The 25,919-nt window shown below is 40.3% G+C and overlaps 1 protein-coding gene across 1 annotated transcript in view; it reads right to left on the bottom strand.

Moving 5' to 3' along the window:
- The window catches only part of UNC13C (unc-13 homolog C), a 393,542-nt gene that overhangs the window by 289,028 nt on the left and 78,595 nt on the right, over positions 1 to 25,919 (bottom strand). Inside the window, exons 2-3 of the mRNA XM_069982623.1 lie at positions 15,591 to 15,613; positions 15,022 to 15,083 (exon numbers count right to left, since the gene is read on the bottom strand). Coding sequence (XP_069838724.1) covers positions 15,022 to 15,083; positions 15,591 to 15,613 — 85 coding nt within the window. The remainder of the gene's footprint in view (positions 1 to 15,021; positions 15,084 to 15,590; positions 15,614 to 25,919) is intronic.

Raw genomic sequence — 25,919 nt, forward strand, 5'->3', positions numbered from 1 at the left:
AATGTGATAAATTAATAGTTCGGGCAATTACGCACGTGGCGATACCAAACATATTTAATTATTTATATATTTTTATTTAAAACATGGGAAAAGGGGGGTGATTCAAACTTTTATTAGGGGAGGGGGCTTTTTATTAATAGCAACACTTTTTTTTTCTTTTACACTTATACTAGAAGCCCCTGTGGGGGAATTCTAGTATAAGCACTCTGATCTCTCATTAACATCTATGCTGTATAGATATACAGCATAGATCGATAAGATCAGTGTTCTTTTGACAGCTGCCTCTGAAGACTTAATTAGCGGGCACGCCGATCGGACCGTGCCCTCTAATAGCCACGGCCCTGGGATACAAGGGGCATCCGGGACCGCGGCGGTTCAGAGCGGGGTCGCAGCGCGGCCCCGCTCTGAATGTCCCCACCCACGTGAGGATGTACAGTTACGTTCTCATGCGGGAAGGGGTTAATGATTTATATGGTGTCAATGTTTTGAAAAGGAATCATAGTTATTCAAGATTATATGGTCTTTAAGTGGATCCAACAGGGTTATGTTTTTGTAATGGGGTCAGAGGTTAACTGAAACTAAGTGTAAATAAGGATACAAAGAACTTATAAAATAAAAGGTAACTTAGATGCCAACTGCCTAGTAATACGCCCATTGCATATATGAAACGTGTGGTCCCCATGCCTCTCCTGCCCGGCTCACCAATGATTAACTACCACTGTGTTGAGGGCACTTGTAAGAGATTGCCACTCATTCAGGATATTTTCTGACAACCTCTCAGCAGCTAAACAGAGGTGTAAATAAGGCCATGACTAGAAAACAACAGGAAAAGGTGGAACTCCAGGGAATGTGAATAAAGTAGTTTAGTTTATTTTCCCAACATGCAACATTTCAATCTTCTCAATGAGATCTTTGCTTGACAAGATTGAAACGTTGCATGTTGGGAAAATAAGAAACTATTTAGTTATGCAGTCCTTCAAATTGGGTAAAGATAATTTATCGTTTCCACTGTATGAATACAGACATAAGAAAAATTGTAAACCAGTAACAAAGTGGTGGACCAACGCTAAGGGTTGTATCAAAAAGGTATTTATTAAGGTGCTAAAAACTATGTACAGTGTGAGTTGTCCCTGGTCTCAACGTCTATCAGCGTCTGGAGCGGGATCTACCTATCTTGTTTTGGACATCAAACGGGTTTACAGGGAGTCACAGTACTCCCAGGACACACATCAGGCACCAGCATACTGCCGTATTCCAAATCATCTGGACTACACAGACCATATGTACTCACCATCTAACTTTACTAACATTAATCTGTGTGAAACCTCCACTGGGCGATCAGACCCTGACTTATGTATGGTGGCTCTTTTGAAAACCGCTCCATTGTAACATCACCATAAGTGACCTGAACAGATCCAGGAGACTAACTAGACTATCCCTACACAATCACAGTATCCATAGTATCCTCAGTGATTGTATAGACTCTGCAGATGAGATCACGCTCCACCTATGGGCTATGAATTCCCGTGACTGAGCTGTTTGATCCAAGATCATCCCTAATGAACCCAGAAGACTGCTATCTCTGTTGGGGGAAACGCGTCGGATGACATTTTGGATATGAAAAATCTAATTTACCTATCAACAGCTAATTCACACAAACAAACACACAGTGCATACTGACTGATTGTAAAATCACAGACCTAGCGGTAAATCTACTGGACTTTTTACCAACACTAGACAATGGATAGGTGGAATCAATTCCACTACTAGTGTAGGGTATCGCTCCGCTTGGTAAGGGGGACGCCCTATCCTAGCGGTTCCCTAGCGTTGAGGCAGGGTGTAATAGGCATATATACTCTGACTTGACCTATTCATCCCTTTCTCTATTTGTTGTTAGTCCCTGACCCAGGACAACTCACACTGTACATAGTTTTTAGCACCTTAATAAATACCTGTTTGATACAACCCTTAGCGTTGGTCCAACACTTTGTTTACAATTTTTCTTATGTTGGGAAAATAAACTAAACTACTTTATTCATATTTCCTGGAGTGCCACCTTTTCCTGTTGTTTGCTGGATTACCACTGGGACCTGGGTCTGGGACCACGAGGCTGAGTACCCTACCTGAGGCTTGAGCCACACAGTGCTGTTCTGTGACATTACTTTCTAAGGCCATGACTAGATAGAGCTTCTCATCAGGATTCTGTGCATACTTTCTGTTTATCTCCATCAAAGATGAGCTTACCTGGAGAACATAAAACATAGGCTGTATGAATGTTTTCCAAGACTCCTTAAGGCTGCATCTAACTTCCTAAGCTATCGGTTAATAAATGCCACATGCTTGGGTTCGGATGAACCAGAGGATGCTCAAGGTGGGCTCATTTTTAATCTCTATAAATCTTTCAATTGCTGAATTAAAATCCTCTTTATTAACATCATCTCTTGTTCACCACCTCCATGTTATCTTTTAATGAAAGTAAAAAAAAAATTGCTGTAGAGTTTAGCCTACACTATATGCAGCAACAGGGCCTGCATGTGTCCTCTAAGATTAAGGAAAAGAAAAGTCAGAACAGCAGAGATTTTGCATTGAGAACAAACATGTTTTTATTAGTCACTTTAGGACACGTAATAAATGTGTACTGCAATTTTCAGCCTAGAACATTTATCCTTTGGATAAATTTGATGGCATTGTGCACAGTAGGTTTCTTCTAGTTCACACTGATGGACAACACAACTTAACTTAGCAAGTTTTAAAGTGAATAAATACTTTATAAGCTAGAACATCCAGAGCCCCACATTACCCAGTGAGCTGTTTTATACAGACTATGGACACATTATTGACTCCGTCATGAATTAAAAACTAATGCAAGAGGCTTATGGAAATGAAAGAAGGTCTCTTGCATAGATTCAGCTGGTTGATTTTTTTGTGACTACAATTGACATGCTAGAAACCTTTATTTAGAACAGTACAGATCAATCCACCAGATAACAGAACTAGGTATACCAATAGTTCTCTGACCATCACATATTGTGAATGGCCTGATCTTATCTCATCTATATACTAGTATCAGCTTACATTGTAATCCTTTCTGTAATGACAGGGACGAGACTGGTAAAAAGTGATAACTACAAATCAGGAAATGTCAGCTTACCTAAAGGATTAGTGGACAAGAAGATTGAATGATTATTTTAAGGACCTATTCATTTCTATGGCCCCATACAGCCCCCGTACATGTTACAGGTCCATGTTTGGGCTGGAATCTGTGCCCAAAAAAAAAGCAGGATTCCTTATTCTAATTGGTTCATGGTTACTCAGCTACAGATGCACGTATATAGTCCTGTCCATAGCTGTATGTTTGTGGTTGCGGACAGGACAACACATGTGTGAATCAGGCCTCAGTCTCAACTAGAAAAAATACTGAATGAAGGCAGTGTACAACCAAAACAGTGTTATGTAATGCATTGTGAACACAGCCGCTGTCTTAGTCACTAGAGATAAATCCACAGTGTTTCCTTCCGTAAAGAGAATTTTCTGTTTAACTCTGCCACCAGCCTTTTTCACCTCACCTTCAGTAGAATATCAGCTATCATTTCACAGACTCCTGCTTCCACTAAGAATAAATGCATTTCTGATGACAACAGTAAAGATTACGTAATTGAGTAGAACATTGCAAGAAAATGTTCCTTTATAAATGTAAGATTTTTTTTTTCTGTTTCATTTTTTATCAAGATTTTTGCTTCTGGACACATACAGACAAAGACTCATAGACACAGCAGTGAAGATATTACTATAATTTTATTTAAAAGAGATAGATATCGCCGTGCCCGCTAATTAACCCTTAGGCGACCCTGGACGTACGGCCCCGCTCTGAACCACCGCAATCCCGGGTGCCGCATGTAGCCCAGGATCGCGGCTATTAGCGAGCACGGTTTGATCGCCGTGCCCGCTAATCAGGTAATCGGAGGCAGCTGTCAAAGATGACAGCTGCCTCCGATTACTGGCTGCAAATAATGGTGGTGGTATAGTGGGGAGATCGCTCCTCCGGGACGTTGTCCCGGAGGAGCGATCTCTGTACCTGATGCCGGCTGGGGACTGCTCCAAGATGGCGCCATCTCTGGCTCGGCACTCGTTCGTTTTCAGCTGCAGCAGCCGAAAGCAAACGTGTGCCGATCTCATTGATCTTTGCTGTATAACTATACAGCAAAGATCTCAATGAGAGATCAAAGTGTATATACTAGAAGACCCCCAGGGGGGCTTCTAGTATATGTGTAAAAGTAAAAATAAAAGTGATGTTATAAGTAAAAAGCCCCCTCACCTAATAAAAGTCAGAATCACCCCCCTTTCCCATGTTATAAATAAAAATAAACAAATAAATAAATAAACATGTTTGCTATCGCCACATCCGTAATCGCCCGGAATATTAATTTATCACATTCCTGATCTCGCACGGTAAATGTCGTAAGAGCAAAAAAATCCCAAAGTGCAAAAATACGCATTTTTGGTCGCATCAAATCCAGAAAAATTGTAATAAAAAGCGATCAAAAAGTCGCATATGCGCCACCAAGGTACCGATAGAAAGTAAACATCATGGCGCAAAAAATGACACCTGACACAGCCCCATAGACCAAAGGATAAAAGCGCTATAAGCCTGGGAATAGAGCGATTTTAAGTGACATATATTTGTTAACAATGGTTTGAATTTTTTACAGGCCATCAGATAGGCCATCAGATACAAAAAAAAGTTATTTATCGTTTTAATCGTAACGACTTGAGGAACATATATAACAAGTCAGTTTTACCCCAGGGCAAACAGCGTAAAAACACAAACCCCCCAAATAAAAGAAATTTTTACAATTTCACCACACTTTGAATTTTTTTCTGGTTTCGCAGTGTACTTTATGCAAAAATTCAGCCTGTCATTGCAAAGTACAATTAGTGGCGCAAAAAATAAGGGCTCATGTGGGTTTCTAGGCGAAAAAATGCAAGTGCTATGGCCTTTTAAACACAAGGAGGAAAAAACGAAAATGCAAAAATTGAAATTGGCCGGGTCCTCTAAAGGGCCTATTCCACGGGTCGTCAGAGGAGCAAACGAGCGCTCTCAGCGCTCGTTTGCTCCTCGTTCCCCGCTCGCTGCCGCCGCTACCCAACGCGGCAGCAGCGAGCAGGTGAGTGTGGGAGGGGCGGCAGGGAGCTGCGGGGGGCCGTCCGAGGGATCGCTAGATCGTCCGGGCAGCCCATAGGATATAGCAGCGTCTGCTGCCGACGCTCCTATTCAATGGAGCGACGGCAGCAAATTGCTGCTATATCAGTTGCTTGTTTTTCAACATGTTGAAAAACAAGCAACTGCAACGATCAGCCGACATGAACGATGTCGGCTGATCGTTGCACTCTATTCCACGGGACGATTATCGTTCGTTGCGGCCGATATTGGACGAATATGGATGATAATCGTTCTGTGGAATAGGGCCTTAAGGGTTAAGTCTTTAGATGCAGCTGTAAAAGTTGACAGCTGCATCTGAAGACTTCAGAACAGCTCTTCCTTGGTGTCTAGTGGGGAGATCGCTCCCCCATGACGTTGTAACGGAGGAGCGATCTCCGTGACTGGTGCTGGGCGGTGTCTGTGCCGTAATGGCGCTGATCCCGGCTCGGCATTCGGTTGCTCCCGGCTGCAGCAGCCGGAAGCAAACGAGTGCCAAGCTCATCGATCTATGCTGCATATCTATGATATCTATGATGAGAGATCAGTGCACTTATACTAGAAGTCCCCCATGGGGGTTTCTAGTATAAGTGTAAAAGTTAAAAATAAAGTGTCATTATTAATAAAAAGCACCCTCCCCTAATAAAAGTCAGAATCACCCCCCTAAAAGCGATCAAAAAGTTGCATATGTGCAATCAAGGTACCGATAAAAAGAACACATCATGGCGCAAAAAATGACACCTCAGAGACCAAAGGATAAAAGCGTTATAAGCCTGGGAATGGAGCGATTTTAAGGAACATATATTTGTTAACAATGGTTTGAATTTTTTACAGGCCATCAGATACAATAAAAGTTATACATGTTACATATCGTTGTAATCATAACAACTTGAGGAACATACATAACATGTCAGTTTTTCCATAGGGCACACGGCGTAAAAATGAAGCCCCCCCCCCCCAAAGAAAAAGATTTTTTTTTTTCAATTTCACCGCGCATATAATTTTTTTTTCTGATTTTTAAGCATATTTTATGCAAAAATTCAGCCTGTCATTGCAAAGTACAATTAGTGACGCAAAAAATAAGGGCTCATGTCGGTCTGTAGGTGTAAAAATGCAACTGCTATGGCCTTTTAAGCACAAGGAGGAAAAAACGAAAACACAAAAACAAAAATTAGCCTGGTCCTAAAGGGGTAAAGGCAAATACAAACCATATTTATTACAGAATCCACATCAAAAATCCAAGGTTTTTAATAGAATCGCTGCTGTGGAATCTTCTAAACATCCCCACAAATATTAGCCCCAGGAGATAGGGCTAAATCATAATCTTCTCTTTGCCAAGAGTTTATTTTTTTAAAATCCCATGTTAAAAAAAAAAAAAACCTTCATGCACAAGCCGCAATCCATGCCAACATTTTCCTTAAATTTTCAACTGATCAACTTTATTACGTAGTGAATAAGGTCAAAAGCAGGTAGCTCCATTCAATGTGTAGTGGCTGGACTTGGTTACTGCAGCTCAACTGCCAATTACTTGAACAGGTGCTGAGCAAAATAACAGATCTTGTATTTATAATTATGGCTGTTATTTTTATAATGACATGGCGGTGGTAAAAAATAATCATGATCATTATATATGACCATCATTGTCAAAATATGGCAGATTTTTTTTCTGCCTAAAAAAGATGTGGAACATAGCTTAAATGTGTGTTCAGGGGCTTATTATGCAAGATGTACCAACATTCCATCATTAAATCATTCCCAAAAGTATCCTTCTTGGTGTGCTTCCTATTTAGATTGTGTTTTGACATATTTTATGTTTTACATGTATAAAATTACAAAAAGAATAATTTCATCAATAACAATTCACTTACGATGAAATACAACCCCGTTCTTTGATGCTCAGGGAATACACACAAACCGTTAGTGAGCAAACGCCATGCTGCTCTGTAATTTCTAATGTGAACATAGGTGGATTCTGTCCTGGCCTACCAGAACCTTAATGGTTAACTCCTTGTCTGGTGACTGACAGCCCTATCCTCCTGTCTAAGTTCTTGTCCGTCTGCCCCAATCACCTCTAAGACTGTGAATTTGTTTCTTTTGAAACTCAGCCAATCTCTATACCTGATGCCTGCTTTAGTGTATACTATGCCTATACTCGCTTCCACCTTGTGATTTTCTAGCCTGATGTTTTGGATTCCTGACTTTGGCTTGTTTCCCTGACTATGTGTTTGTCTCCAGACTTGTTCTATGTTTTTATCCTCTTCTTATTCTTTTTTTTTACTCTAGTTTTTCTCATTGACTTTGTTTATTGCCTAGCGACTTTGTACTAGAATCTAACTCCTGATTTGACCCTAGCCCCACCATTGTGTATAATTATAAGAGAAACAGATTGCTGAACTCAGGAAGACCAGCCAAATGACAACACTGCCGGCTGCTAGTGAAAGCGCTCAATGCAGTGAAGTCCTAGGTGCATTGCCCCCTGGGAAACATGAATATGCAAAAGAGGAGCCAGTGGAGCCTCATTGAAGAGTCTCAAAACACAGGACTAGCCAGATATCCCTCCGGGAAGGACCCAGCCTTGGTGGTTTCCTAACAGGAGCTGCCCCTTGGCTCGGTCCTTCCCGGAGGGATATCTGGCTCGTCTTGTGTTTTGATACTCTTCAATGAGGTTCCACGGGCTCCTCTTTTGCATATTGTGTGAAATTGTCCTCGTCTCGTGTCCTGTTCCACCTATATTAGTGTAGGGGACAGCTCCAAATTATCCCATGTTGTCTAGGATACGTAGAGGCAAGTAGGCAGGGACACCATTAGGGCTACACTTGTCTCTGCGTCAGCTGTGTGTATCCTGACCTGTCCTGACACCATTCTATTTTCTAGATTCTGTTAAACAGGGTTTGTCCCTTCTTCTCCTTAACCCGTATTGCTTTATATCTCTTCACACCCTTTACTATGCTCACACTCACACCCTTACATACATACCCAAACCCTCATACCATGCTTTATTTAGCAGAGGCATGATTGAAAACAAATTCCTATAATAATCAATTGAGCAGTAACAAGTGCTTTAGGGTCCATTATCATGTACATTGTTAACAAAGTGTCTAGGAAGCTGCACTACATTTATCAGAAGGCTTGTGCCATTGCGATAAATTTGGCACCATTTCTGCCTGTCTAGTGAAGTTTTGTCCTATTTAACTTTATAAGTGTGAGGAAAATGTAAGTAAGGTTGTTGGGAAAGAAAGAAAACTTTGAACCACATGTTTATTTACTTGATTGGTCAGTATTTGTTATTGGGGCTTATGAAATTTGAATTTCCATGGTCCAAATAGGATCTCTTTAGCAGATTACACCAAATAAATGTGGGGTAGCCCCTTGAAAAATAAGGTTTTAAGTAAATAGCTTTAAAAATTAGGTAAAGAGTCCATTTTTTGGAAAAGGAGGAAATTTCACCCTGTTCCTTGCAGAGTTGCAACAATATCATCTACAGGGGCTAATGCAAACATCATGAGTTGAATGCATTCGTAATATAGTACCCATAGAATACATAAGAATCTACTTTCCTACTTTGTATGCCACAGATTCTACTAAATACCATATTGCAGAGATATTTCCCCTAGAGTTAATGCTCCTAGTAGTGAATACCTTATTAATATGGCATCCAGTCGAGAGTGTCACATTTTATTTTTTAATCATACAAAGAAAAGTTGTGGCATGCTCCATAAGATGTCATATATTGAAGGTATTATACCCTGGAAGCATTGCCTCATGTGTATAATATCTTCACAATATGATGTAGTACAGACGCATCTCAGAATAATGTTCTGTCTCCATACAAGCACCATGCACGTGGTTGGATAAATGATAGTTTCCTAGCACTAAGGCTAAGATTCCTACAGTTCATCATAGTTTAAATTGGGTATAAATAAGACAGGACTGCACAAAAGTCATTACACATTACTATCCTACTGAGGAAAGCTACACTGCTTCAGATTCTTTCAACGTGTCATCATATCATACAGTATATTGTTTACTTAAAGGGAATCCGTCAGCTCCTGGGCACTACCTGAGGTGCTGACAGTGTGCTGTAGCTGGCGGTCCCCCAGTAAGCATGGTGCCTTTTTGGTAATTTTCCGTGCAGCAGATTATGTACAATCTTATGTCTCCTACTGTCAGAGCAGTTGTTCGTGCCACACTTGTCATGCATCCTCCTCCCTCTTCATGAATAATCAATGCTGCCAGGCCTCCTGCTCGCTCAGCTGTCAGCTGATTGCAGATCAGTCCTCTGTAGGCAGTTTATCTCTGAAAGAATCTCTCCTCCCTGATGTGTTGGAGCTGTGGTCTAGGGGTAAATCACCTGTCTGGAGACCTGACAACAGTTCATTCTCTGGTTCAAATCCCCTGATGAAAAATAAATAGATGTCTTTTTTTTTCTCATTATTGTATCATTTTTAAGGCTATGTTCACACAGTATTTTTACTCAGTATTTTGGTCAGTATTTTGCAACCTAAACCAGGAGTGGATTGAGAACACAGAAAAGCTATGTTCTCACACTGTTGAAATTGAGCAGATGGCCGTCATTTAATGGCAAATATCGGACGTTGTTTTAAAAAAAAACAGTAATTCATTGCCATTAAATGACAGCCATCCACTCAATTTCAACAGTGTGTGAACATAGTCGTTCAGTGTTTTCAATCCACTTCTGGTTTTGGTTGCAAAATACTGACCAAAATACTGACCAAAAATACTGTGTGTGTGAACATAGCCTTAAAAATTGATACAATAATGAGGGGAAAAAAAGACTGATTTAATTTCCATCAGGGGATTCGAACCAGAGAATGACCTGCTGTCAGGTCTCTAGACAAGTGAGTTACCCCTAGACCACAGCTCCAACACATTACATTGGAAAGATTCTTTCAGACATAAACTGCCTACAGAGGACTGATCTGCAATCGAACAGCTGAGCAAGCAGGAGGCTGGGCAGCATTGATTATTCATGAAGAGGGAGGAGGATTCATGACAAGTGTGGCACGAACAACAGCTCTGTGACAGTAGGAGAAATAAGATTGTACATAATCTGCTGCACGGAAAATTACCAAAAAGGCACCATGCTTACTGGGGGACTGCAAGCTACAGCACACTGTCACCACCTTAGGTAGTGCCCGGGAGCTGACGGATTCCCTTTAAAGTAAAATTAGTAAGTAGGACATTACAATACAACGTATTCTCACGGTGGGACACACTCCAAGTCATTTTGTTGAAAATGGTATATAGAAAAATAATTGTAATACACAAAAGTCTATCATATTGAACAGGTGTTACATTAGAAGACGTTTCCATTAGTGACAGAGACGTTTTATTTCTGACAGGTGCATGAAAATTATTTCGATTGGAGCAGGCGTACTCTTACAAGGCGGCTTGATTGGCATGTTTTCTTCAAGACAAAAAAGGTTTTATTTGCCAGATTTAGAGCTAGGTTGGATTTAAGTCTGAATATTTATTGGAAATGTAATTTCTGCTGTAACACTGATTCAATCAGGTTCCTGTCACCAGCTATTGTAAATGTGGACCTGTCATGTCTTCAATGTGTCTATAATATTTAACCATACCACTGCTTCTAACACCTTCTGAATAGAAAATCCTATACCCACATTACTGTACTGTAGGTCAGGTTTATAGATGAGGGAACTTCAAGCATGTGTAGGTTCATCTGAACCTGAATGCTCTGCATTTTTTTTACTGGTGGCTGAAGATGTTGGATGCAGCGCTAGGGAGTCATCGAAAACATGGGCACAGCTTATGGCTCTAGTAATGTTTTCCAGGCAGCCTTAGGGCCGCATCCAACATCTTCAGCCACTGGTGGATGAACCCATGCATGCTTCACAAAGGGCAATTTTAGTGAGGTATTTGAATTCAGAAGTGAAACAAAAGAAAAAATGCATAAGTATCCCTACATATATTTTTCTGTTTATGATCCAGTTTAAGTGAATTCATTTATTGTAGGAAAGTGAGGTTTCTCAGGTTTTGGAGGTCCTGGAAACATTTGGCTCATCATTGATTTTGGATTATATTGGATTGTTAAAATATGTAAATAAGTAATTCAGGTTGGGCTGCAATTCAAATTTCAGTGCACAATTTTTTTGCAAGCAACCAGTTAAATTATTTTCTTCTAATATAATCCTCACTGGATTTTGGCCTTAAGGAGAATCTGTCAGCTGCAATTCACATTCAAAACTGCTGACACTGTTAGATAGCTGCTAGATTAGGAAGACACCTGGTACCTTTCATATATCCAGCTGTGCTTACAGGATACCTTTTAGTCCCCTTAGGAGACTATTACAAGTAATTTTTAGATTGCTTATACCGGTTCAATGCTAAGCTATTGCATATCACTGATCAGTGTTATCTGTGTTGTTCTTATAGAGACTGCCTCAATGACACTCTGAGAAGATCGCAGGTAGGACTGCTCAAAGGGAAGTATATTACCTTCAGCAGTCAGGGAAAACAATCGGGAGTAAGGGCCCTATTCCACATTAACGATAAACGATTTCAAACGACCGCTATTGCGAACGGCCTAAAATCGTTCACCCATAAACATGGAACAATAATTGTTACTTATGATCGTTCTTACAATCACCTTGTCATCGCTATTGTGTTCGTTGCTACTGCGAACAACGTCTTATTCAATGCAAAAGATTTGTGAACGAGCAACGATAAAAATAGGTCCAGGTCTTATTAAGCGATCAACAATTTCTCGTTCGTCATTTAATCGTTAACTGCTATTCAACCGAACGATGTAACGATAATTCCAACGATAACACTGCAGGGGTCCAAAACAGAAAATGATAGGAGCCCTTCCAACCACTGAGACTAATGTTAAATGTATGCCCAAATTCATTGGCTATTTTAAGCTACAGTAGTAAACATGAGTTACAGGGTCCAAATGTACAGTCAACTACAAAGGTTTTACTGTGGTGCCATGCTTTACCCCTTTTATACATAAGTAATCTAAAATGGATGAATGCTTAAAAGGTGGTTCAAGATAAAATATTCCTTTCCAACAAAAACAACTTCATACATGACCTGTACTGTACTTTCCAGTAAATCTCCATGTACTGGACTTCACACCATGCATTTAAATACTTTGTTGGTTGTAGGACATAAAGCCTATTCATTTATTGGAGAAAAGTTTAGCATGGTTTTCAAGGTCATACAAAAAGAAAATTTATCAGTAACAAGCCTTATGATCAGTGTTGAGTGAGCATGCTCTATTGAGCATAGTGCTCGATCAAACATGGGGTGGGGGGTTCAATAGAGCTCAGTGCTTGATCAAGCTCAATGATCACAATTTTGCCTTTTACTGGACTCCGAAGTACCTGTGAAAATACAGAGAACTTGTTGCAGAGACCTCTTACTGGACTTAACAGTACTGTGATGTCATAGAGAACTTGTTAATGAGGAACTTTTTCCACCAGCAAGTAGAGTACGTGCCACTGCCAGGGGCATGATCATTGTTTATAGCAATACCAATTACAGACACTACAGACACCACACCAACTAGGCTCTGCTTTGGTTATACTGTGACCACAAACCGCTACAATTGTATATAGGAACATCAGACATAGCCGATCAGCAGCAGCGCTTGACACTTGGGCAGTGGAGACTCAATTCTGATACATTGTAATAAAACCCTCTGGTATCAGAGCGCAGAACTGGACGACCATCTTGTGATTTGAAATATACAAAATGCAAGACATTACTGCAAGACACATTAGAACTCCAGCGGTATGTGGTCAATTGACATCCTTTTCTTTACCCGAGCAGGGGAGCCAGGCATTATAGTGCACACTAAACACTACTCGTTAGTTTTCATATTGGTGATGTCAGTATATATGATATATTATTATGTATTAAATTATTATATTTCCAGTTTACATTTGTATTTAGTACTTAGTGCCTTAGTGCCAAAGACAGGCATAAAGCATAAAGTATTTCACTTACCCTCTCAAGGATGTAACGCCTAAAATAACTTCTAATGAATCAACCTACTATTAAAGCTTACTTCACAGTGTAGACTTCCAGGTGCAGACACAGAAGGTGCCAGAAATGTTCCACACATCTGTGTTCGGTGCATGTTTGGTGCACAGGCCCTTTTTTAATGTTATATGGCTTTTGCAAGAAGTTCATCCATGCAGGATACATTTCTATGGGAACCCAAACTCCTGGTATCAGGTGCTTTTGCACATGGACGTTTAAAAGTGTACACTGTGACAAGTATGCTTTAACCCAGGATTCTATGGTGAGCTAAATTCTATCTAGGAAAAACGTGCATGCTGCAAGGTTTCCGGGCAGAGTTGCCAACCTGATATCTTTTTTTTCTGGACAACTTATTTAACATAGATGGACAACATTTCTTCTGGGCAAAATGGGAAATCATAATGAATCATTTAATAACCTACACAAATTAGTAGCATTTATTCTCATCTGTAAAATTTAAAGGTTACAGCAGATTAAAAAAATGTCTCTGCTTTCAGGTCCGCTTGGCCCAAGCACTTTCCTCCAAATCCCTGGCCACCCTTCCTTGGACATGGGCCCCCTCCTTGTCAGATACATACACCATGTACTTCTCCACTCGACACATGTTGGCAAGCCTAAATACCGGACGTATCGAAGCCTCTTTGATTGATCCCCTGGGGCCCCCCTTACCTATAACCGACCATCCTGATTCCCCCCCTCATATCCCCCCCCTCTCCTGGGTATGGTGGGGGTAGATTGGTGCAGCTCCGGGGCATTCGGGCTTCTTGGGCTCTGCTCATAACAGGGTAAGTGGCAATGGATCATATATTTTTACTATCTTACTCCCTTTACAGCTGTCCTCCCTTTCCAATCTGTTTTCTCATTGGCTCCTTTTCCTCCCCCCTTCACTCTACCCCTCCCCCCTTCCCCGCCTGTAGCTTTCTAAAGCTATTACTATAGTTGTTTTCAGTATCTTGTTGGCTTACTATGTAACGTGTGCCAAGTGCTCTATATGTTTGCGCTTGTTGTGCCTCGTGGTCCCTGATTGCATGTACTAGCACCCAGATGTTGTTATCCACTTCTGTGATTTAGTTGCATACTTACTGAGGTTATGGTTCGTAGTGCTCGATCCCCTACACTTTACAAGTTATAAATATTTTGTACTCCCCCCCCCTTTTTTTTCATACCCCTATTACGTCTTTACATCTGATTGTCGATTTTCTTGTATTTTGAAAAACTTTTATTAAAATCTTAGAATTTGAAAATGGCTATGCTTTCTTCAAAACAGTATCTTCATGTATGTGGTAATACAATTTAGGTTCAATGGAACTAGGCTGCAATACCACACAGGGATAGGAGTGGTGACTGTTTCTGGAAGAACCCTGCTTGCAACCATAATATGGACCCCAATATGAGTGTTTTGCACATTTGCATCAATTATCTTTAGTGTTTTAAAAATCTGATTCCTTTGCAAAGACAACATCAATCACTAGCATCTACATGGTGTCTGTGTATCTCTTAGACAGAAAAGATATAGAAACCTAGGAAAGTCAAGAAACCATAAAAATGTCATTTTAGTGAATTAATAATTCATTTGCTGCCTGCATGCGTCTTCTAGATAGAATTTAGCTCACCATATAATCCTGGAACTAATAATAATAATAATAATAATAATAATAATAATAATAAAAACTCAATACAATTGAAGGAACTAAATATACTCCCCTGGATGTACAATAAAAAAGAACACTTTGGGAGTTAAAATCGCAGATGTACTGTATAACTTCTCTGTGGAAAAATGTACATGTACTTACCCTCCAGTCTGTATTTCATAAAGTTTTGATGCATCCAAAGAGCTGCCACCAACTATCCGAGCCTTTTATGGAGAAGAAGAGAAAGATAATGTTTTCTTAAGAATAAAGAGGTCTAGGTCTATTTATTTATAGCTCACTATACACAGAACACCAAGCATGAAATATGTTAAGCAGGGTCAGCTCCAGCCACCATACATAAACTAGTCCTTAGAAAGTAAGCGTATTCCTCAGTAAGCAATGAATTCTGCTATGTGTTTCACTCTATAATGGAACATAGACGAAAACAGGGTGGTGCCAATGCCTAAATACAGCATTCATAAAATGACTTCACATTGATGTAGTCACAGAAATACTGATGACAAACTTAGGAACAGGTTTTATGCTGAATATCTGATGTGGTGAACATCTGGATTATCCTGTTCAACAAGGCAACACAGTTGGTGTTCTTATAAGGCAACAAAACAATGGGTAACCAGAAGGAGCACATGCAGTATTCCACAAGTAAAAAGGTCAAGTCACAAACAAACATTAACAAGACATGATCCCTTAGGAAAGATGTGATTTAAAACCTTTTCATCCATAGCTTTGCTATCTGAAAGAGAACCAGGAAGAAGGGGGATAGATGTTAGACAAGATTGTCCAAGCATTCACGTGAACAACTGAGTAGACTTGACAGAAAGAGGGGAAAAAATTTCTATATATATGAAATACTGTACATTCATTTATAGAAGATGCAATACAACATGGAATCAAATAAACATGTTAGCAGTGTGAACGGTACATTTTAGGTTCTCACCACGTACTAAAGATTGCAAAGATTGGCCAGAAATAATGTCCTTTATGACTGTTTTTTACTATCTTTAGTATGTTGTGGGAACATAGAAGCATAGCCTAGAAATGTATCCAATATAATCAATGAATATATAAATATTTATAGGAAAAGATTCAGTATAACAGGTTGATTGAAATCCCTGATCATTCTGTGATAAGGAGTCCAGTGGGTGGTGTATTCAATGGACTGGACTCTTAAGCATGGAAACATCAGAGTTTAAATCAATAAATTGCAAGTTATACTGAATCTTTTCCCATAAAGATCTATATATCAATCCGCTCAGCTCCTTCTGCTCTATAACGAGATACCGATAGCTTAGGTAACATTTTTCATGGTGATTTCCTTTAAAGTACTTGGAAAATGAATTTACAATAGCTTTTTATATTCCCACTGTATCTAGCAGACCAGAAAACATTCAGAATTTCCATCACTTATGAAAGAGATCAATCTGAATTTAGAGGTTACGCATCAGCTCACTGTCATGTTCAGTATTTGTGCTGTATGGATCTCTAATATGGGCCCATTCTCTATCTCTCAGTGCCTTTGATGGTATACAGAGGCAGAAAGAGGTTGTTTCTCTTATGGTATGCTCCATTGCACAAAGTATTATGGTGGTTTTCTCTCCTAAAACATTGTATAATGGAGAGAATTTGTTGATTTACAGAAACTCCATATAACGGCACACTTTGTGTGCTGATGTACAGAAACCATGCTCACTCATTTGTAATATACATGAGCCCATAGAATGAACAGCTACTGACCTACTCTTTCCAGTGCTTTTCACATGACAAATAAATGGTTTACAGAGGGCCTGATCCTTCAACTTGATTCTCCTTGATTCTCATTCAGCTGAAGAGCTGGACATAAATCAAGTCCTACAGATCACTAGATACAAAGGGCTGCGCTAACTGTTGTACAACTGCTGGTAGAGTGGCAGCCACATACAGTATATACATAAAATATTTCTGCGTGATGATGAAGTAAATAAAGAGCTGTTAGTACAGTATATATTCAAATATTCTGTTCACTGCTTATATGTGACCTATTAAAGCTTATATTAGTGCAAATTTACAAATGTCAGCTTGACAGAATCTGCTATAGGAAATAAATCTTTTATAAACCTAAAAGATAGAAATATATAGTCGGCACATACATACCTAGTAAGGTTAAATTGTCATGTATTTTCTTTAAATTGTTATTTTCTGACACCCTAGACATGTCTTACATGCCAGCTAGGGATGAGCGAACTTTTGAAAAGTTCGGTTCGGCTCGATCCTGCAAACTTTCGTGAATTTCGGATCGGTCCGAACCGAACTGAAAACGAACCTTGCTCTAACGGCTGAATAATTGCAGCTACAATAGTGGGAGTGTGATAGGGTATAGTTTCGTTTAGTTGCAGTTGATATTACAATGAAAAAAAGCGGGAATTTTTTTTTTCACAAAATACAGTGGTGCCTTGGATTACGAGCATAATTCGTTCCGGGACCGAGCTTGTAATCCAAATCTACTCTTAAACCAAAGCAAATTTTCCCATAAGAAATTATAGAAATGCAGACAATTGGTTCCACCCCCCCAAAATAATGATTTATTATTCTGAATAACATGTAAAACTATTGAAACAAACATTCAGAAACAGCAGAATATGTGATATTATAAGATACTGTACAGTAATGGAGAGGATGGGAAACACAAGGGCGGACAGAGACTGCAGGGAGCAGGAAGGAATGAGCAGGACAGATGTGGGCACATACATGCAGCGCTCTCTGTCTGGGCAGAAGGGGGTTACATCTATGAAGAGATTACCCCCCACAGTCCTGTCCCCTGATGCAAGCCCCAGCCTGAAGTGGATCTGCTATGATTTGGAAGGTGAAGGAGACTTCCTGGGTCAGAGTACAGTGCTGTAGACCTTGCTATACAGACCATGTCCCTCCCCAACTCGCGCTCCCACCCAGTACAGGGAGCTCTTAAACCAAAGCAATGCTCTTAAACCAAGTCATAATTTGAAGAACTGTGAGCTCTTAAACCAAAACGCTCTTAAACCAAGTTACTCTTAAACCAAGGTACCACTGTAATGAGAACATTTAAAAAAAAAAAAAGTGCCAAAATAGTGACAAAAAATATAGTGCCAAAATAGTGGCAAAAAATATTGAAAAAAAAAAGTTTACAAGGAGGATGCGGCAGCACTTGATTGCACCCAAGCCAGTATTGTTGAGAAGAGACAAGTTGAGCAGGAGGAGGCAGCAGTTGATTGATTCCAGTCCAGTATCATTGAGGAGAGGCTACTTGAGGAGGAGGAAGCATTTAATCGATTACAGGCCAGTATAATTAAAAACAGACTACCAGTGATCAGGGGCGGATTAACTTTACCATAGGCCCCGGGCTGTTCACCAAGCCTGGGGCCCCCCTCACCCCACTGTAACTATGGAAGCACTAGCCTGGCGTTCATAGTACAAGATAGATAATGTCATGATGTCCGGATTTGTGCAAAATTGCCATAAAAAAACAGTGATTTTTTGCAAATCATGGCAGAAGTGTAGCCAGGAGACAGTACACCATTGAAAGTATAAGTCCTTTTGGGTGGTCATGGGCCCCCCAGGAGCTCAGGGCCCCGGGCTGCCGCCCAAAACATCCCTATTATAATCCACTACTGCTAGTGATGATTATATTTCTATTTTTGTTCCTCGGCTTACAAAGTTCTGACAAACTGAATCTACGTACTCCTACGAAGCAGGTTAACTGACCATGATACAATTGCATCTAGGGCGTCACGTGATTGTTTTGAGAAACAAAATAACAAATGTATCGTTTTTTTTCCCTATGTGTATATGCCAAGGTTATTTCGCCATTTTCTGTATTTTCACATCTGAAGAGTGAAAGCAATTCACTCAATTAGCTTATTTAGAACTGTGAAGGCAAATCGATGGAGGCAGATATGGTTATCGATAAATCACTCATCGACGTTTATCGACTAATCTTAGAAGTAAGTATTTGATAACACCTTGCTATTAATGAGTTAATAAATGTTGACATAGGTGGAGTTCTAACAGCTTACCGCTTTTTGGCTTATCTTTGTGAGTCTGAGAAGCGATGTGTGTGACAGTCACTTGATGTATTTTTAAGAGTTAGTGTAAAAATTAAATGTACAGGTCCGGTCTTCGAATATATCAGATATTTGTTCTCAATAATGCTTACATTTTGTCCCGGTACTTTACATTGCTTCATTTTATATATGTGTTGTTAATGGCTCTTTCCTTCCTAATTTATCAATTACAAGTTAGTCATGAATGATCTTTATTTATGACGAAGCTAAATGTTTATTATGGATTTTTGCCCCCACCTATTGCCCTGTGTGACTACTTTGGTCACCATACATTGCTGATAGTAGTTCACGTCCCTACGAATGTGTGTAATTCCTATGGCTTGCCCATAAGGGTTAGCTCTAAATCGCACTATACATTAATATTTGTTAGGGTACAAACACACACACCGTATACGCAGCAGATACGCAGCAAATACGCAGCAGATCTGCAGCAGATTTGGTGGTGCAGATTTGATGCTGTGTTCAGTTATTTAGATCTAATCTGCTGCGTATTTGTGGCGTATTTGCTGCGTATCGCAGCAGTAAATAGGCTGCGTATACGGTGTGTGTGTTTGTACCCTTAGGCTATGTGTCTGTGTGAAACATAATGCAATGTATTTCCAATTGTAGCCAATGTGCCGCTAATTATGTTTGATTCACTATGTTTGTGTAATATCTCTTCCAGGAATTTTCTTTGTTTGATCACATGTTGCTGAGAAACGAGGGTGGGACTTATGGTTTGTGTTATCGAGCTGCCCATGCAGCTAATTCACTCCCCCCTCCAGATTGTGGTGTCGAATTCACTATTACATTATGTTTTAAATATTTGAGGCTTACACTATGACCACATGATGGGAGTAGTTGTGTACTGTGTATATGATATGGGCCAGCAGCAGACATCATGGAGGGAGAGGGAGGAGGGAGGGAGTTAGCAGCACAGGAATCTCCATAACCCACCCACATAAGTGACGTCATATTTAGTCAGCAACATTGCCTCTAACAAGGAAAAAGCCTCGACTAGCTATTACCTTAAAAAGCGAGCAAGAGGTTTATATTATTTATTTATCTTTTTATTAAGGTCCATGCTCAGCCACTGCTATGGGACAGCCCTGCGCCTGGGTACACAAGCCGGCTAAGGCGGAGTGCCGCATGGAGGGAGGTTGCCTGGATTGTGTACCCAGATTGGGACAAGCATAGTAGTTTACAGAAGTTGATCATTGGTAAGTTATTTACCCACTATGTCAAACAAGAAACTCTACTGTTTCATATATTACTAATGTCTGTACGTTTTTTGCTTTCAGCCAAACATGTGGAGACCAGGTGGTCCAGTGTGAGGGACAGATTCATCAGGGAGCGACGGCAGCTGATGAGGCGTGGGGCCTCACAAGAAGAACTCGGCTCTTTGCGTTTTGCCCCAATGCTGCATTTCATTTTGAATGCCAGCAGACGGCGCCAGTAAGTGTGTGTCTTAATTGCATCTGTCCATGCTAGGATCAGATGATGTCAGTATTAGTTCAGTCTGTTATGTGTGCAGACATATAGACATGTGTTACGTAGACAGAGATTATATACATTGAGCTTCCTGCAGGGGGACCTATATATTTCTGGAACTGGATAATAATACTTAAGTTACTGACAATAATACTTAAGTTACTGACAATAAGTTACTGACAATAATGCTCCCCCTGCTGTACACTCAATATTCTTTATAAATGCAGCGTGCCCTAACTGGATACTAAAAATTGTTTAATAAGTCGATGATGTAAGACCTAACTGGAGTTCGATTTAACTACAAAGCACGGACAGGATAAATGGCGACAAATGTGCCTCAATGATTACATATGATATGTAATAACAGATTTTGTCCACTGTTCATTTGTCAGCAGAGATGAAGAAGCTCAACAAACAGCAGAGGCCTCATCGGATGAAGAGAATAAAGAACCTCATCTGACGGAGGCACGCACCATGACTCCACCACCAAGAGGCCAAGAGGGCCCTGTTGAGCCTGGGCAGGGAGACGAACATCTGGCTTGACGTTAAAGAATAAATTGTGGGCGTCCTGCCTGCACTCCCTCTTATACTAAGGTTGTTGTTGGCATAAATGATTGTGATTAGTGGTCACACAGCCTCTGCCCCCCCCCCCCCTCAACCACTATCCTGTGCTATATACTATTTCGAGCAAGTAATAAAGATATTTTGTCATATCGGTGTTTGACTATTTTCTGGATATCACAAGTTTTTTACTTCCTATCTCTGCCTATCTCTCTCTCCCTCTCTCTACCTCCCTGAAAATATCTACTTGTTTTCCTATCTATCTATCTATCTATCTATCTATCTATCTATCTATCTATCTATCTATCTATGTGCTTTCCCTCCCTAACTAGCACGGAGCTCCTCTCTCTCTGCAGTCTAGACACACAATGAGAAAGAGCATGGACGCTCAGGCACTTCCTGTTCCTGTAGTGACGTCACACACTTTGATATTCACATAATAACAGGATAAAAGGGATTATAGGAGTAATAATTCCTTATATCCTCTTCCATTCTGTGAAAACAATACAGTTTTGCCACGCCGTTGCGGTTTTAACGAACTTCGTATCAAACTTTTTGAAAGTTCGGTTCGGTACCGAACCGAACTTTTTGCAAAGTTCGTAACGAATCTGGTTTGTACTGGTTCGGTTCGCTCATCCCTAATGCCAGCCACTAGGGGTTTTACTTCCACTGAATTTGCTGTTGACTGCCTGTTTTTAGGTTCAGTCTGTCTCTGGTAACAGGTCACAGCCCACTGCCCCCTCTCAGCGCCTCAGCTCCAAGCTGCTTGATCTTTACAGCTGTAGCTCCTGTCTTATTGTGGTCAAATAGCTTATCGGGTAGTGGGTTTACTTTTAGCTACACTTGTGTATAAGCTGTTATTTGACTCTATGTGAGATAAATACTTTTTACTCGACGGAATGCACTTTTCATCTTTGATGATCATGTTTACATCCAGAATACAAACTATATACCTTCTAGAACACTCAAAGGTAACTATAGCAAGTGAAAAGCCAATCTAGCATATACTGTACAATCCTGTATGGACTATAGGCATAGGCACTATGGGAAGTGAGAGCAGGAAGCGCAACATACAGCAGAGTGGGCACAGAGGTTCCTGTTCACTGGAAAACAGAGTACTTTTTTTTGCGTCACTAATTGTACTTTGCAATGACAGGCTGAATGTTTTCAAAAATTCAAAGTGTGGTGAAATGGAAAAAAAAAGCATTTTGTTTATTTGGGGGAAATGTGTTTTTACGCCATTCGTCCTGGGGTAAAACTGACTTGTTATGCATGTTCCTCAAGTCGTTATGATTAAAACGATATGTAACATGTATAACTTTTATTGTATCGGATGGCCTGTAAAAAATTCAAACCATTGTCAACAAATATATGTCACTTAAAACCACTCCATTCCCAGGCTTATAGCGCTTTTATCCTTTGGTCTATGGGGCTGTGTGAGGTATCATTTTTTGCTCCATGATGTGTAATTTCTATCTGTACCTTGATTGCGCATATACGACTTTTTGATCGCTTTTTATTACAATTTTTCTGGATTTGATGCGACCAAAAATGCGCAATTTTGCACTTTGGGATTTTTTTGCGCTGACGCCGGTTACCGTACGAGATCAGGAATGTGATTAATTAATAGTTCGGGCGATTACGCACGCGGTGATAGCAAACATGTTTATTTATTTATTTACTTTTATTTATAACCTGGGAAAAGGGGGGTGATTCAGACTTTTATTAGGGGAGGGGGCTTTTTACTATTAACAACACTTTTTTTTTTTTTTTTTTTACACATATACTAGAAGCCCCCCTGGGGGACTTCTAGTATATACACTTTGATCTCTCATTGAGATCTTTGCTGTAAAGATATACAGCAAAGATCAATGAGATCAGCACTCGTTTGCTTTCGGCTGCTGCAGCCGGAAACAAACGAGTGCCGAGTCGGGGACGGCGCCATCTTGGAGCAGTCCCCGGCCGGCTTCAGTTACGGAGATTGCTCCTCCGGGATAAAATCCCGGAGGAGCGATCTCCTCCACTAGACACCAGGGAACGTCTGAATCGGCTAATCGGATGCAGCTGTCATGTTTGACAGCTGCATCTGATTACTGTATTAGCAGGCACGGCGATCGGACCGTGCCCGCTAATACCCACGGTCCCGGGCACAAGCGGCACCCGGGACCGCCGTGCGGCCCCGTTCTGAGCGTCCTTACCGGCAATAGGGCGTAAATATACGCCCTTTGTCGTTAAGGGGTTAAGCTAGCCACGTATATTAGATATATACTGGTCAAAAATGATGGTGGAAAGGACTCTCATCTAATGTATAGATGGGTTTGCTAAATCTCCCCAGATGTGAAATGTTTAGAGAGATAAGAATGGGATAATTGAGTTGCAACTCACTGATCTTTTTGATCATAAGGGGGCATAAGGAGTAGCTTCTTGGGATTGGGAGAGCTAACTGTCTGTTGAGCTATTAGCTATCTAATGTGTGTAGTTATCTTTCTGATCACATTATTTATATTGGCTTTGAAGCCGCTTATTGACACTGGTAATGTGTATTATCGTATTTGGCAGCAACAAGGTGCCCATAAAAGTCTATAGAATACTATACTTTAGTATTCTGATGATCTTTCATGGAAACATAAAGGTTTTTTTTCTTTTTTTTTTTATTAATTCCATATTAATTAGAAAACTCAAACAAACAAAAAACATGTAACTGTTGCATGCGCTATTGGCTGTTATATTACAAAGGGATAATCCATTCAATTCATGGCTTCCATAAAAGAATATATCCGTAATACAGCATTGTACAGAGCTAGCTATATAAATAAACCCTAACTTACCTAATAGCTTAGTGTATCCCAAAATGATATGACTAGGGTTTAACTAGCTTTTTGCGATTTTGTATCAACCTCATCTATTGTGAAACTGCCTGAAAACACAAAGTTGCTAAACTAAGAATGTACAATATTTTTTAATAGTACAATAGTATATAAGACCCAATGACACTTTTCAATATATTAAAGTATTTCAACATATATAAACGTAAAAAAAAAATATTAATAATATCTATATACACTCCTCAACATTTCATTTACAACACAAAGAACAAGAAACCTTAAGGTCCTGTAAATGAAAAATGTCTCAGGTCTCACTATGATCTGCAAATTAACAACTTTTTAAGTACCTAGCTCCAATCTGTGGAATGTGAGAGAGGCTTTATGTGGTATAAAATTGATCCAAAGCTACTGTACATTTTACAGCCACATTAAATCGGGTCAAGTCAGTACAGTGTGATTGGGAATCCCTTCTTTTTGCATACAAGTTATTGCCACTTGTCAAAAACTAAGAGAGATAGAATCTTTTTATGTTGCATGTCCCAGTGACTGGGAAACCAATGACAAACCAGAATGACAAAAAGAGGTACACAGATGCAAACCTATGTATGTAATAGAAGTAATCTGCATGCATAAGGATCTCTTCTATACTGCTAGTGAAATTGTCTAGGACATTGAACAGTGTCTATACAAACCATCAAAAGACCCTTTCACAACATTGGGTTATGATCCAGATGTCCTACTGCTATCGCTATCAAAGGCTATCATGGTGAAGATCAAGATGACAATGGAGGTTAGAATGGAGGTCTACCCTCTTCCGTTATGAGTCCTGCTTTTGTTTCAGATGCAATGATAATTGAAGATTGGTCTGGAGACTATGTGGTCTGGAGAGGCCTTCATGAGGGAACATCACACCTATCTTATTCATAGGATTATGGGGTGGCATAATGTTTGATAACTGGACCCCTCTAGTCCAGGTACCCTTGGGGTTACATTGATTTTTTTGAGGAACCAGTGGTTCAGCCAGGAGGTAAGCAGTCTGTATGGCATAAACATTCTACCATGGCCTCCAGTGTCTCCCATCAAATACATCTCTGGTCGGCAATCGCAAAGGGAGCTGCAGATCTTGATAATTTGTGTGGATCTTCATTATTACTGTGCCCAAATGCATTCAGTGTGGCAAAATATTTCTCAGACCACCAGTAGTAACCTAACCTAACCCATAACATGATAAGGTCTGTAAGTTCTCATGCTCAATACTGACTAAGGCCATGTTCCCACTATGTAAGTTCCATAGTAATCACTGCCGTTGTAACAACGGCTGTGATTACTATGGAACTTACATAGTACTGCCTTCTAAGGAATCCTGTCCAGAGTGTATACACATAGTATAAACTCTGGCCGGAAAGCCTAGAGGAGCCGCAAGAAGATGACATGTCAGTTTTCTGCAGCCACTATTCGATAAATAGCAGCTGCAGAAAACCCTGTCAGTTCACACAATTTCTCCGGCTGCACGATCCATTGTGTGCAGCAGGGAATTCGGATGCGGACGTGCATGGTTGCTCCCACATCCGAATTCAGCAGCAGTAAACATAATCTGGTTGGTACTGCAGTACCAGCCAGGATGATCTTTTCTGACACCAGTTGTTTCGTGAAAGGCCGGTCTCTCACGCCATGTGAACATGGCCTAAATCAACATTTAATTATTATAATACTTAAACTTAACCCTTAGAGGACCTAGGACGTACCGGTACGTCCTGGAAGTCTGTCCCCAGACGACCCTGGATGTACCGGTAAGTCCTGAGCTATGAAGCGCGCTCCGGAGCAGAGCGCGCTTCATAGCAGGTGGGGGCCGGCTGCAATCAGCAGCCGGCACCTCACCGTTACTGACACGCTGCAGCGTGACATTAACTCCTGAATCGCTGCGATCGCGGCATGCCCGCAGCATTTAAGTGTAAGTGACATGGCATAGCAATGATCTGTGTTTAAAATGAAAGTGATGAATGTACAAGTCCCCCAAAAGGACTTAAAATGTATAAAAAAAAAGTTAAAATCACTAAAACCCTACCCCAAAACCCCTCCCTCAATAAAAGTTTTAATTACCCCCATTTCC

This window comes from Dendropsophus ebraccatus, chromosome 1 (assembly GCF_027789765.1).
Source record: "Dendropsophus ebraccatus isolate aDenEbr1 chromosome 1, aDenEbr1.pat, whole genome shotgun sequence".
NCBI classification, from domain to species: Eukaryota; Metazoa; Chordata; class Amphibia; order Anura; family Hylidae; genus Dendropsophus; species Dendropsophus ebraccatus.